This window comes from Hetaerina americana, unplaced genomic scaffold (assembly GCF_022747635.1).
Source record: "Hetaerina americana unplaced genomic scaffold, ioHetAmer1.1.p SCAF_2, whole genome shotgun sequence".
Classification (NCBI taxonomy): domain Eukaryota; kingdom Metazoa; phylum Arthropoda; class Insecta; order Odonata; family Calopterygidae; genus Hetaerina; species Hetaerina americana.
Genome location: NW_027286763.1, coordinates 36,292,974 through 36,303,527, shown reverse-complemented (window position 1 = coordinate 36,303,527; position 10,554 = coordinate 36,292,974). Strand labels below are relative to the sequence as shown.

At 35.6% G+C, this 10,554-nt stretch overlaps 1 protein-coding gene across 1 annotated transcript; it reads right to left on the bottom strand.

Annotated features, from left to right (window-relative positions):
- Positions 1 to 4,177: 4,177 nt before the first annotated feature.
- Positions 4,178 to 6,900, bottom strand: Arpc2 (Actin-related protein 2/3 complex, subunit 2). Its single transcript, XM_071585276.1, has one exon. The coding sequence runs from the start codon at positions 6,799 to 6,801 to the stop codon at positions 5,875 to 5,877; it is 927 nt and encodes a 308-aa protein (XP_071441377.1). The 5' UTR covers positions 6,802 to 6,900; the 3' UTR covers positions 4,178 to 5,874.
- Between the last annotated feature and the right edge of the window lie 3,654 nt (positions 6,901 to 10,554).

Here is a 10,554-nt window from a genome sequence, read left to right as displayed (position 1 = left end):
CTCAGGATTAATCGCAAAAACTAGACAACTAATTTTAAAAAGATGAAATACTATTTAAATCATCATTATTTAATGTGAGCATCTTCCTCATCTCCCAGAGCTATGCTTTCATGCAGTGATCATATAGCTGATGCTACATGAAGGTTTTGTGATAATATATGATGCAACTAATGATGATATTTACTTATTCCACATTATTATTATGATCCAATTAATTTTCAAGTAATTTCTAAGTGCTTTTTAACTAATCTGAAAGCATAAGACATTCCAAGTTTTCAAAGTCTCCAATGGTTTAATCTTACATTGGCCCAGCATATTATATCATTTACTTTTAAAAGCACTGGCATTGTGCTAATCAAATTTCCTTAGATTTATTCCATATTTTCGCTTAGGTGTCTTGCTTTTCCACATCATATTGTTTGTTAGGTTAGTCAAGCTATTAGGCACAGGCAGAAAATAAATAGCTCAGGTTTATTGCCTCATGAGCTGACATTTTTTAAACCAGAAAATGGCAATAATAGCAGAGAAATATTTTATATCATATACAATTCAATAGTAAGTTTCCAAAATATTTTTAAGGCTAAACAAATCATGTTTGTGGATGATAAAGCTTTAGTCAGCAAAGGGATTGCAATCATTGCTAAGTGTATTAGAAAATCAGTGTAATAGGTGATGGATGAGAATTAAATTAAACAAAACTAAGGCTAGGAGGTTTTTAAGATCAAGGAAAGCAAAGTTTAATGCTAAAATCAGAGGACATAAATCAAAACAGGTGGAATCATATACCAAGCCAGGAAGTATTTTAGACCAATATGGTCAAATAGTAAGGTTTAACCATATTGGTCCAAAGAAGTAGGTTATTGGTTATAAGAAGAATTGCATTAAGCAAAGAAGCTTTAACAAGAAGAAGAGAAATAATGGCAGGAATGTCATGAAAGGAGGTTAGGAAAACACTAGTTTAAACTTTGGTATGGAGCATGGATGCGTAAAGTTTGAAAATTTGGTTGATGAAGCTAGATGGCAGATTGGAGGCAATTGAGATATAGGCATGGAAAAGAAAAAGTAGATAGACAGGTAAATAAAACACGTGACATTTGTGATTCTCATTTGTGCAGAGTATTGACAAACTCAGTGGTTTAAAGCATTTCTTTATGAAGGCAATTCACAGTGAGATCAAAAAGTTTTCCAACTTGCAATCAATAAGTGAAGAGTAAAGGGGGTTGGGATTACTGGCTCTATCCCTGTATATTATTTGTCAATTAACCACACCCTTCAACAATAGTATACAAGCCAAACCCCTCTGTGCTCTGTTTTGGGTAATCTACCTGCTATGTTAGGTTTTGGATGGACAAAAGTACCATATAAATATCTTTTTTCTCCTAAGAAAAAACAACTCGACATCCTCTACAACTAAGTCCCTCTTCATCTCTGTATACTTCCTTCCTCCCTTCATTCCATCCAACATCCACATCCCATTCCTGCCCCTTCCTCATTTACCTAACATTCTCCCTTCTATCACAGTCTTCAACATTCTATTGCCAATCGATATACTTCACATCCATTTTTTCTGTCTCCTTATGATTTCTCCCAACAAACCCTCTCTTTGCCCACCATACCTAGTACGAGGGTCATCCGGAAAGTAGTACCCGTTCGTGCCGCATGAAGTGCTGACGACGCGAGTAGCCGCTGGACGAGGTCAGATAGCTTCAGTGGCTTGTCTGCCTTCTCTGAGCCAAGTTGCGTGACGCTAGCATTGCCTGTGTTGTTTCTGTGATTGTTTACAATGTTTAAAAAAATTGAGAACGCCGCCAGTTGTGAAGTGAGGGCAGTGATTAAATTCCTCAATGCAAGAAACGTTCGCCCATGTGATATTCATCGCCAATTAAAGGAGGTGTATGGAGACAATGTAATGGACGAGTCGTCTGTTCGGCGGTGGTGTCGCAACTTCAACATGGGGAGGGGGAACACACACGACGATGAGCGTTCGGAGAGACCGTCTGTCATTACAGACCAACTGGTGAGCTCAGTTGACGAATTCGTGAGGAACGATCGGCGCGTCACAATTGATGACATCTGTGAGCATTTTCCCAATGTTTCTCGAACAATTGTTCATGAAATTGTTAAACACCATCTGCATTATGCAAAAATTTGTGCAAGATGGGTCCCTCGCGTATCTCAATGAGCTGGCGGCGAAGGACTATGCAGCAGGAATACAGAAACTTGTCACACGTTATGACAAATGCCTTAATTTGCTTGGAGATTATGTTGAGAAGTAGTTTAAAGTATCCTCTTTCAAATAAAATTTTTTATGTTTGTTAATATTTACTTTTGTGTCTTTATTTCACGAACGGGTACTACTTTCCGGATGACCCTCGTACTTCCTCGTTTGTTTTCTTCTCTGTCAACTTCACTTCCTCCATCCTTTTCCACACCCACATTTCAAAAGCATTTAAATCTACATCTATCCTCCTACTTCAGTGACCATGTTTCCACGCCATACATAACTACCCTCCATATCAAAGTTTTGATGAGCCTTTTCTTAACATCCTTACTTAATGCTCCTGTCATCAACTCCCTCCTCCTTGTGAAAGCCTCTTTCCCTAATGCAATTCTTCTCCTTACGTCCCTACTTCGTTGACCATTTTGATCCAAAACACTTCCGAGATACATAAACTGTTCCACCTGCTCTAGTTTTTGCCCTCCTATTTTGAGCCCTTCCCTTTCTGGAAAACCACATAAACTTTGTTTTATTCTCATCCCATTTTTATTTCAATGAATTTATAATTTACCCAGCAATGCTTGCAGCCCCTTGGCTGACTGACAAACTAGATCTTGGTCATCAGCAAACCTGATTTTATGAATTCCCAACCAACTTTCATTTCTATCACGTAAGTTGAAACTCGGACAATGGAGGAAATTAATTAGGAGTAACAGTTTAGTACATCATTATCATTATGAGTACTGACATAAATAAAATGATTTAAAAAATTTATGAACAAGTTGTTATTCTCTTTCCATTACACCCTACAAGAATGGAAAACCATAGCCAAAGACATTGTGCCAGTTGTCAGTTTCTTGAGATACTGTCTTGCTCCAAAACCGACCAATAGCTTATGAGTTCCACCAAAAACCGACCACCATGTTTACTTAGTAAAAATTGAGCAGCTTCAATTTCCAGGATGGAGGTTCATTGAAAAGCCATAGACAAAAAAATATGCTATTTTGATGGAAAAATAGTTAAATTAACTTTTGCACCTTAATTCACAGGCTTGATGACAAAATATACAGCTCAAAATATGAAGGTAGGCTAAATTGTCTGATACATTAACATGTTGAGGACAGACATAGGATTTTACTCAAATTCAAAAGTTTGTCTATAGAATTCATGTCAATCCCACGTACATTAATCATGCATACCTTTAAATATCAAGATGTCAACATTTAATGTAAACAAGTTTTCTTGTATCAACTGACTGCCTGCACTGCAAGATATACAGATGTAGTGTTTGATGGAAAGCGGCACTACCCATAGAAACATGCCTATATTTTAGTGAACAAATCTTGTAGTTACGATTTACATTTAAGGAATATAACCTAATCAATGTGGTTCGCGGTAGTCCAGAGTGTTGGACTACTGTCCGGAAGCCCTGGGTTCAATTCCCGGGCAAGCCTCCGGGCACCTGCAGCTCGGCCCAAGCTATGGGATTTTTCAGGAACCAGATCTTCCAGGGAAACCATAACCAGCACAGGGAAAAGAGCTGGCCCCCCTACCCTATTATGTGAATTTCACACGCCATCGGGCTTAGTACTGGGTGAACTCTACCATCACCCACCAAACCAACCTTCGAATTGATTACTTATTTGAAACTGTATCAACATTCAACAATGCATTTTGTTTTTATTAATTAAGTAGTTAAATTTTGAGCTAACCCAATGAGCAAAGTTACATGCTGAGAATATGCCAGGCATACATATATCTGAGCATATTCTCAGCAAATAACTTCGCTGGCTGGCTTTATTCCTGGTTTCATTAGAATGTCTATCACAATTACATATTATGTTCAAAATTTAAGATCATTTTCATTGTAAAATAACATTATGAATACAACTCTTTTGAATGGAGAAAAGGTTTCCAAGCCAATGGTTTAAATATATTCAACATACAAATGAATTCAGAGCAACAAATCCGTCACATTTATTAAACCTTTTCATCATGTTGTAGTTACATTCATATAACCTCAATCATTATATTGTTATTAGTATCTAAAGCATCATATTGCATTACACTTTCAAGGAAGACGTGAGGAGGAGCTGAGTAGTTTCACAGTTTTGAGGAGGGGGTGCAATTCTAGGTGATTTAAAAATAGGTGAATATGCCACATTGCACATGTTAAGATATATATTTTAATTCATTTCTACCCCAGTAGTTCACTTATAATAGGCCTATAAATTATGATTCAAGTTAGAAAATATTAATTAAGGTAGGTTTCAAATTTCATAAAACCTAAACCTATTGTTCATGGACATAGCTCAACATGAATTTATAAAGGATATTAAAACTAAAAGTCAGTCCACTTTAGTTTATTTTCTTTGATTAACATATATACATTTTCGTATTATTGGTGAGGTACAACATAACGATAATAAAACCTTAAGATGCAAAATTGAATAGCAATAAGAAAGTGGTGTCTAATAAATGGCTGTATTACATAATATACAAACTAAACATATGTAGCCAGATTGGTATTGCTTGATTACAGCTATGCAATGGTCTAATTTGATTCACAAAACTAATTACAATATTCTGCCCAAGTTTATAAAATTAACACTACACATAAAAACGCACGCTATCTCACTCTTTGTGAATAACATAACTTCCTTTTCCTAATAAGCCATCCTAACCATATCCTTGTATTGCTGGCCTTTGCATGCTTAGGTAGTTCATTTTTGTAGCCATTAATTTTCACATTCATCTGTTTTATTTCAAGATTAGAAATCTGAAGCCATTCTTCAAAGGCGAAAGAGAAACATATTTTGGCACAAACCCTCACTCCATGTTTATAAGTGACCCATTAGGCCACATGGTCTTAGACCACTCCAAAGTCAAAAGTTAACAAGAGTCATTCACTCAATAAACACTTATTAGGAATTATTTTCTTACAAGCACAAGAATAAACATAAAATTCATCTGATAAACAAATGATATAATTCATTGCATAACTATGACAGGAAAGAATATTTCCAAAACAGTAATAGTAAACTGACACAATTTAAAAGCAACAATTCCAGTTAATTAGTATGAATTATAAAAACAAACCTGAAATAATACACCAAACTTACTCCGGTACAAAACTTGGATCTTCCTTATTTAGTCTAATGACCATTAATAGTTGCAGACACTTATCAACTCAATCAATAAAATCAATGAGCCACAAAGATCCATCATTATTACTGAATACCCACAAATTGACAGTACAATAGTCATATTTCAACAAATATGTGGCACATGAGAGTACTGCTGTAATCATACTCTTCACGTATTTCATATTACTGGCTAATGAAATTAGTAAATAAATTCAAGTGAAATAAAAAGTAGAATACTAAACACAAACATGTGGTAGTATAAAAATATAACAGAAGTCTACCAAAACTGTGTCAACAACAAACGATAGTTTTATAATTCATTAGGGGCAATTGGTATGTTACCACTCACATTCTTTCAAGGAAAACTCTAATCCCAATCACCGCATATAGGTCCGTTTCTTACGACAAAAAACAGAATTGCAGAGAGTTGTTTTCACGACAAGGTTTTACTTAGTCCATTAAAAAAGGAAAGTTCTAATTTGGAGATTTTCCTAGTAAGTGGTATTTTCATTAATCTTTCCTAATGAAGGTTCTTCCCGTAATAGTCTTCTTTTCCACATTCTTAGGCTCAGGCCGAGCACGATTTAGGACTTTAAGAAAATCCGACGTTTTAGCTCTCATCCTCGAGTGAACATAAGCTTTTGAACACTTAATGTGGTAATGAAGATAATCACGAAACGTGTGAATTAGATTAATAGTATTATCTCGAGTTGCAGCATTAGTGTGCCGTGGAAACAATACAAATGTAATATAACCAATATTGTTATTTAAAGTACCGTCTTTCCGAGCACCAGGAATTCCACCCTCCAGTTCCATGGGAGGATCACGATGGGAGAAGAGAACCTGGGGAGCAGTCTGACTCGCTCTTCTTCCTTCCTTAAATTCCTGCATAAATACTTTTCCTATAACCACATCATCCTCATCTCTGAACAATGTGCTAAAGACAACCGTCACACGGTCTGCCTTAGCTTCCACATACAGGGTCTCGTCAGTTCTGTAGTTGATAACAGCTCTTTTGTGGCCTTCTTCTCCCCTTTCTTGAAACTCGAAATACTTTTCAAACACTGAGGCAAAGCAGTTTCTTTTCAGCAAACCCACTTTCTTCACTACTGACGTTTCCCAGTCAGCAGGAACATCCTCTAGGTCAACCGTCAATGACACATTGTAACCATCTTCTGGTGTAGTTAATAGAGGACCATATTCCCTCTTCAAAAGTTCATCAGCACCATGCTCTTGTAGTTCTTTATAAAACTGCAGAGATATACTAATTCTAACCTTAGTTTTATCTCCACCGGGATTAGAAAGATGAAATAAAACACCATCAAAATCGGCTATAGTAATATCAATCGATTCAGGCTTATGCCCAGCCAGGGCATTTTTGTATTTAAGCGTAAGTGTTTCTTCCACAATCCGATTGTTGATTTCGAGTAAAATCATTGTACTTGGATATAGGAAGCTTAAATTAGCTAGAACATTGAACGATTACAAACGACATTCACTAAAAACGCCGGATGTACGACCACAGAACACGTTATGTTCGAGACAAAACCCCAAAGAGCATCCGCAAACTCCGCAACTATTAGCAGTAGTTACTATTTTTACCGCCAGAGTGGCAATATATACTACAAAATTATTTAAATTTCAACACGATTGTATTGCATTTTATTTATTTATTTTCTTGATTTCAACAAAAAATTACATGATAAATATGAGAATACTATGAGAGGCAACACATTCTTCCATGATCGAAGCTAATAGATGCACGAAGCTCGTAATTCCTTGGTAGATTTCGTACAATTCATTAATTTCAAATAAAATATTCTTGCATCTTTTTGGGCTTCGTATTTAGACCTTTATTAAAACCTTTATTTTTCCATTGTACATTCACGTTGATAATCTCTCATTTATCTCTGTTTATGCCCTATTAGTTCGAATGTGATGTTAGTACCAATGCTTGTCGAGCTAGCTGCTATAATAGACAGAAACAAAATACAAACAGCATATATGGTACCCAGACGGATATTTTGGTGGATAACTGTCTGCTGACAGGATGAACTGTGCCCCCTCCAGTGTTCTCCGTCATGAGCCTTTCTTAAAAATTAGTGTGTTGTAGCTTATTCTTTTGGAATCCAAAATTTTCTTCTTTTTACGTTTCCCAATATGATCCTTCTCATAAATATAATATGAGTGAGTGTCCCAACCATACTTTTATGATTTTGCTAGAAAAAAATAAATACCTTATTTTACATGGGACAGTTAGCAACTCGATATCCTCCAGTTCAGATGCATATTTTGCTTATACAGAAAAGCCACACTTCAAAATGGACAAGAACGCTTCCAAAAATCAGTGAATTTATCGTTAAGCAGTGAGAAAAATAGAAATTTCTCGTGTATTTTAAGAATTCGCAAAGATTTATTAAATAAAAGGATGCAAACAGCCATGAAAAAGTTGAAAGGTCAATCCTATCCCAAATTATTTTTCAACGAAAACGGAACGAGGTCACGAGAAATTTAGAATATAGCGCTCACCACAAACAACGGACATTTTCCACACTAAATGCATTTCTAGTAGCACTGTTCTTGCGGTATCCAACACTCAGGGTGTAACCGCGTTGACTCATTTCAGGTCTCATGTCCCTCCCATATGACGTTGACTGATTTGCATGGAAATTAAATGTAAATAAATGACATTCATAATAATGTCTCCCTCTCACTTTAACACTGGTGAAATATTGTTATATTTCTCGGGGACAACGTAATGTGTCATTTTTAACAACCTTAATTATGCACACAGCTTAGGGGAGGAGAAAGCGGAAATATTGCATTCAAATTTTTGTTTTTCACGTCAGATGAAAACTGTTTTGGTTCGATATTTTTTTAATGCGCTTCATTGGAGGTAATACAGGTTTTTATGTGTAAGTATATCATTTGAGAGGCCATCTAAACATCAATAAAGAACTATCTACACCTACCCAATGAAAGTGGCGCCTTACGGTATATAAGAGAACCAAGTAAAAAACAGCACCAAATTTAAAATTGATATTTCAGTAACTTTTGCAATTCGAATTAATTTTCTATCGCCCATATCACAGGGTGAGTGTTACCGCGTAAATATCTGCCTGTTGTTTATGTGGACACAAGTATCGGCGACTAGAGCTTTATTCACTGACCTTAATTTGACACCTGTCCTTTTTAGTGCAACGTTCAACAACTCGTAAGCTAAGCTTTTCCTCATACATGCAGGAGCGACAAATCCTCTTCTAAAAATGGCAAGAGCCACGCCATATTAAATCAAAGTAAGCCAATGAATTATTTGGGAAATAAGAGTGAAGAGATATAATGGAACTCAATGTTGGATTGCGGCAATACACAACGTCATAATCAGATTAGCGACGAAAATGTTCTAAGGAAAGAATGGAAATTTTTTCTGAAGACTATAAAATGTTATTGCGACTCATTTTCAGTACTCTCTTTTAATGGTACTCATCAGTTCCTAAAATGCAACACTCCAGTGCGTCGGGGAAGAATATACGGTTAAAACAGTGGCCAGAAGGTCGGTTTGAAAATTGAAGGTAGAGCTCACTAAGTACTAAGTGAGCCATACGGCGAGTGAAATTGACACACCAGGGTAGAGGGACACTTTTTCTTTATCAAAAAATTTTGAATTTGATTTTGTGGGCAAGATTGACCTTTTGGGTACTATCTAAATGATCCAGGGTTTAAATCCAGTTGATCTATCTAGACTCTATAGGACCTAATTATAAATATCTGGAGAACAACAAATGATACGTGTCACATGGATACTATATACTCGTAATATGACTAAATATCATGAATGAGTGAATTTCACTCACCGTTGAGCTTTGTATGAATAAGATGAAACTTATCCTAACTGGTATCCTCGATCACCCTTCGACCTTCAGATACGAGATTTTGGTTATGTTTGTTTTACGATATACTATAATCAACGCCTTCGACCTTTCGACGTTTTTCGATGATATAGTAAGAAAAACCCCTTGATAAATGCCACACGTATGGCTGACCACGAAAAACGTGCGAATGAATATTACATTTTATGATGCAATCGTAAGTATATAATTAAAGGAATTACTATAGCACATTATGCATGAAAAAAATTAGCAGAAAATTAATTCGTTTAAAAAGAAACTTATAAAATATTAAATTCTACTTGAATTAATTATATTTTTCCAATTGGTACCATTTCACTACTAAGAATCATCAGATTAGATGAAAAAATCAAAATTAAAAAAGCATCTACGTCAATTTTTACCAAGTGGTTGAAATGAAAAAAAACTTTCACGCCCAATTTTCAGAGGTTATTAAAACAGTTTAAGTAGTGGCGAAAAACACGTACCGTAGAGTAGCGAGGGTTACCTATACACGTAACTTAATATTATGGAGCGGTTTTTTGTTTTATGTATGCATAAATTGTTTATATTTTTGCTTTATACCTGTATACTCCTCGTTTAGGGTGTTAGGAATTGTTGGAAGCTGAGGTAATGTTAATTTTAGGCTTTTGAGAAAAGAAATATGGAAATTATATTGAACCTTCATTATGATGGAGTAGGTTTAAAATAAAAACATTGGTAAAAGTAAATGTTAGCGATCGTTAATACCTCAATCGTTCCTTTTTCATTTTCCAGTGCATATTAGAAGCATTCAATACATTATCAATGGCCAAATCTAAATATAAAGGTAGCAGGACTTTGACAAATAGATTGAATCAAAAGAATGGAAATGAACGTATACCATTGATATCAATCGGATATTTATTTTTATTTGCTTGATAAGCTACGCTCTTTTTCGGGAGGTACGCCTCAGCGCTGTTCTTCTAATGAATTATATCGATTTTTTCATGACAACAAACAAGATTATCGAGAACTTGGTTGGGCGAAGGATCATCAACTAATCCAAGGGCACTCATGTGCATGGCGCAGCGTTTAGGTAGACACTCAACCGGAAGAATATTTTTTCTCTCTACGATAAGGCTCCCAGGATTCCTTTGGTTACGCCAGGATAAAAACCATCCTGCAAGCTTCAATTTGAGCTTGATATATGCTCAATAGTCTACGTCATCCAATTACTGGGCTTTATAATTGTTTAGAGGAAATGTTCAATGATATCAGTAATTTCATATAAGCTTAATAAAATTGAAGACCATTGCAAACA

Bases quoted from the DNA above. Each gene is read 5' to 3' on its own strand.
- Arpc2 (XM_071585276.1), bottom strand. From the start codon at position 6,801: ATGATTTTACTCGAAATCAACAATCGGATTGTGGAAGAAACACTTACG.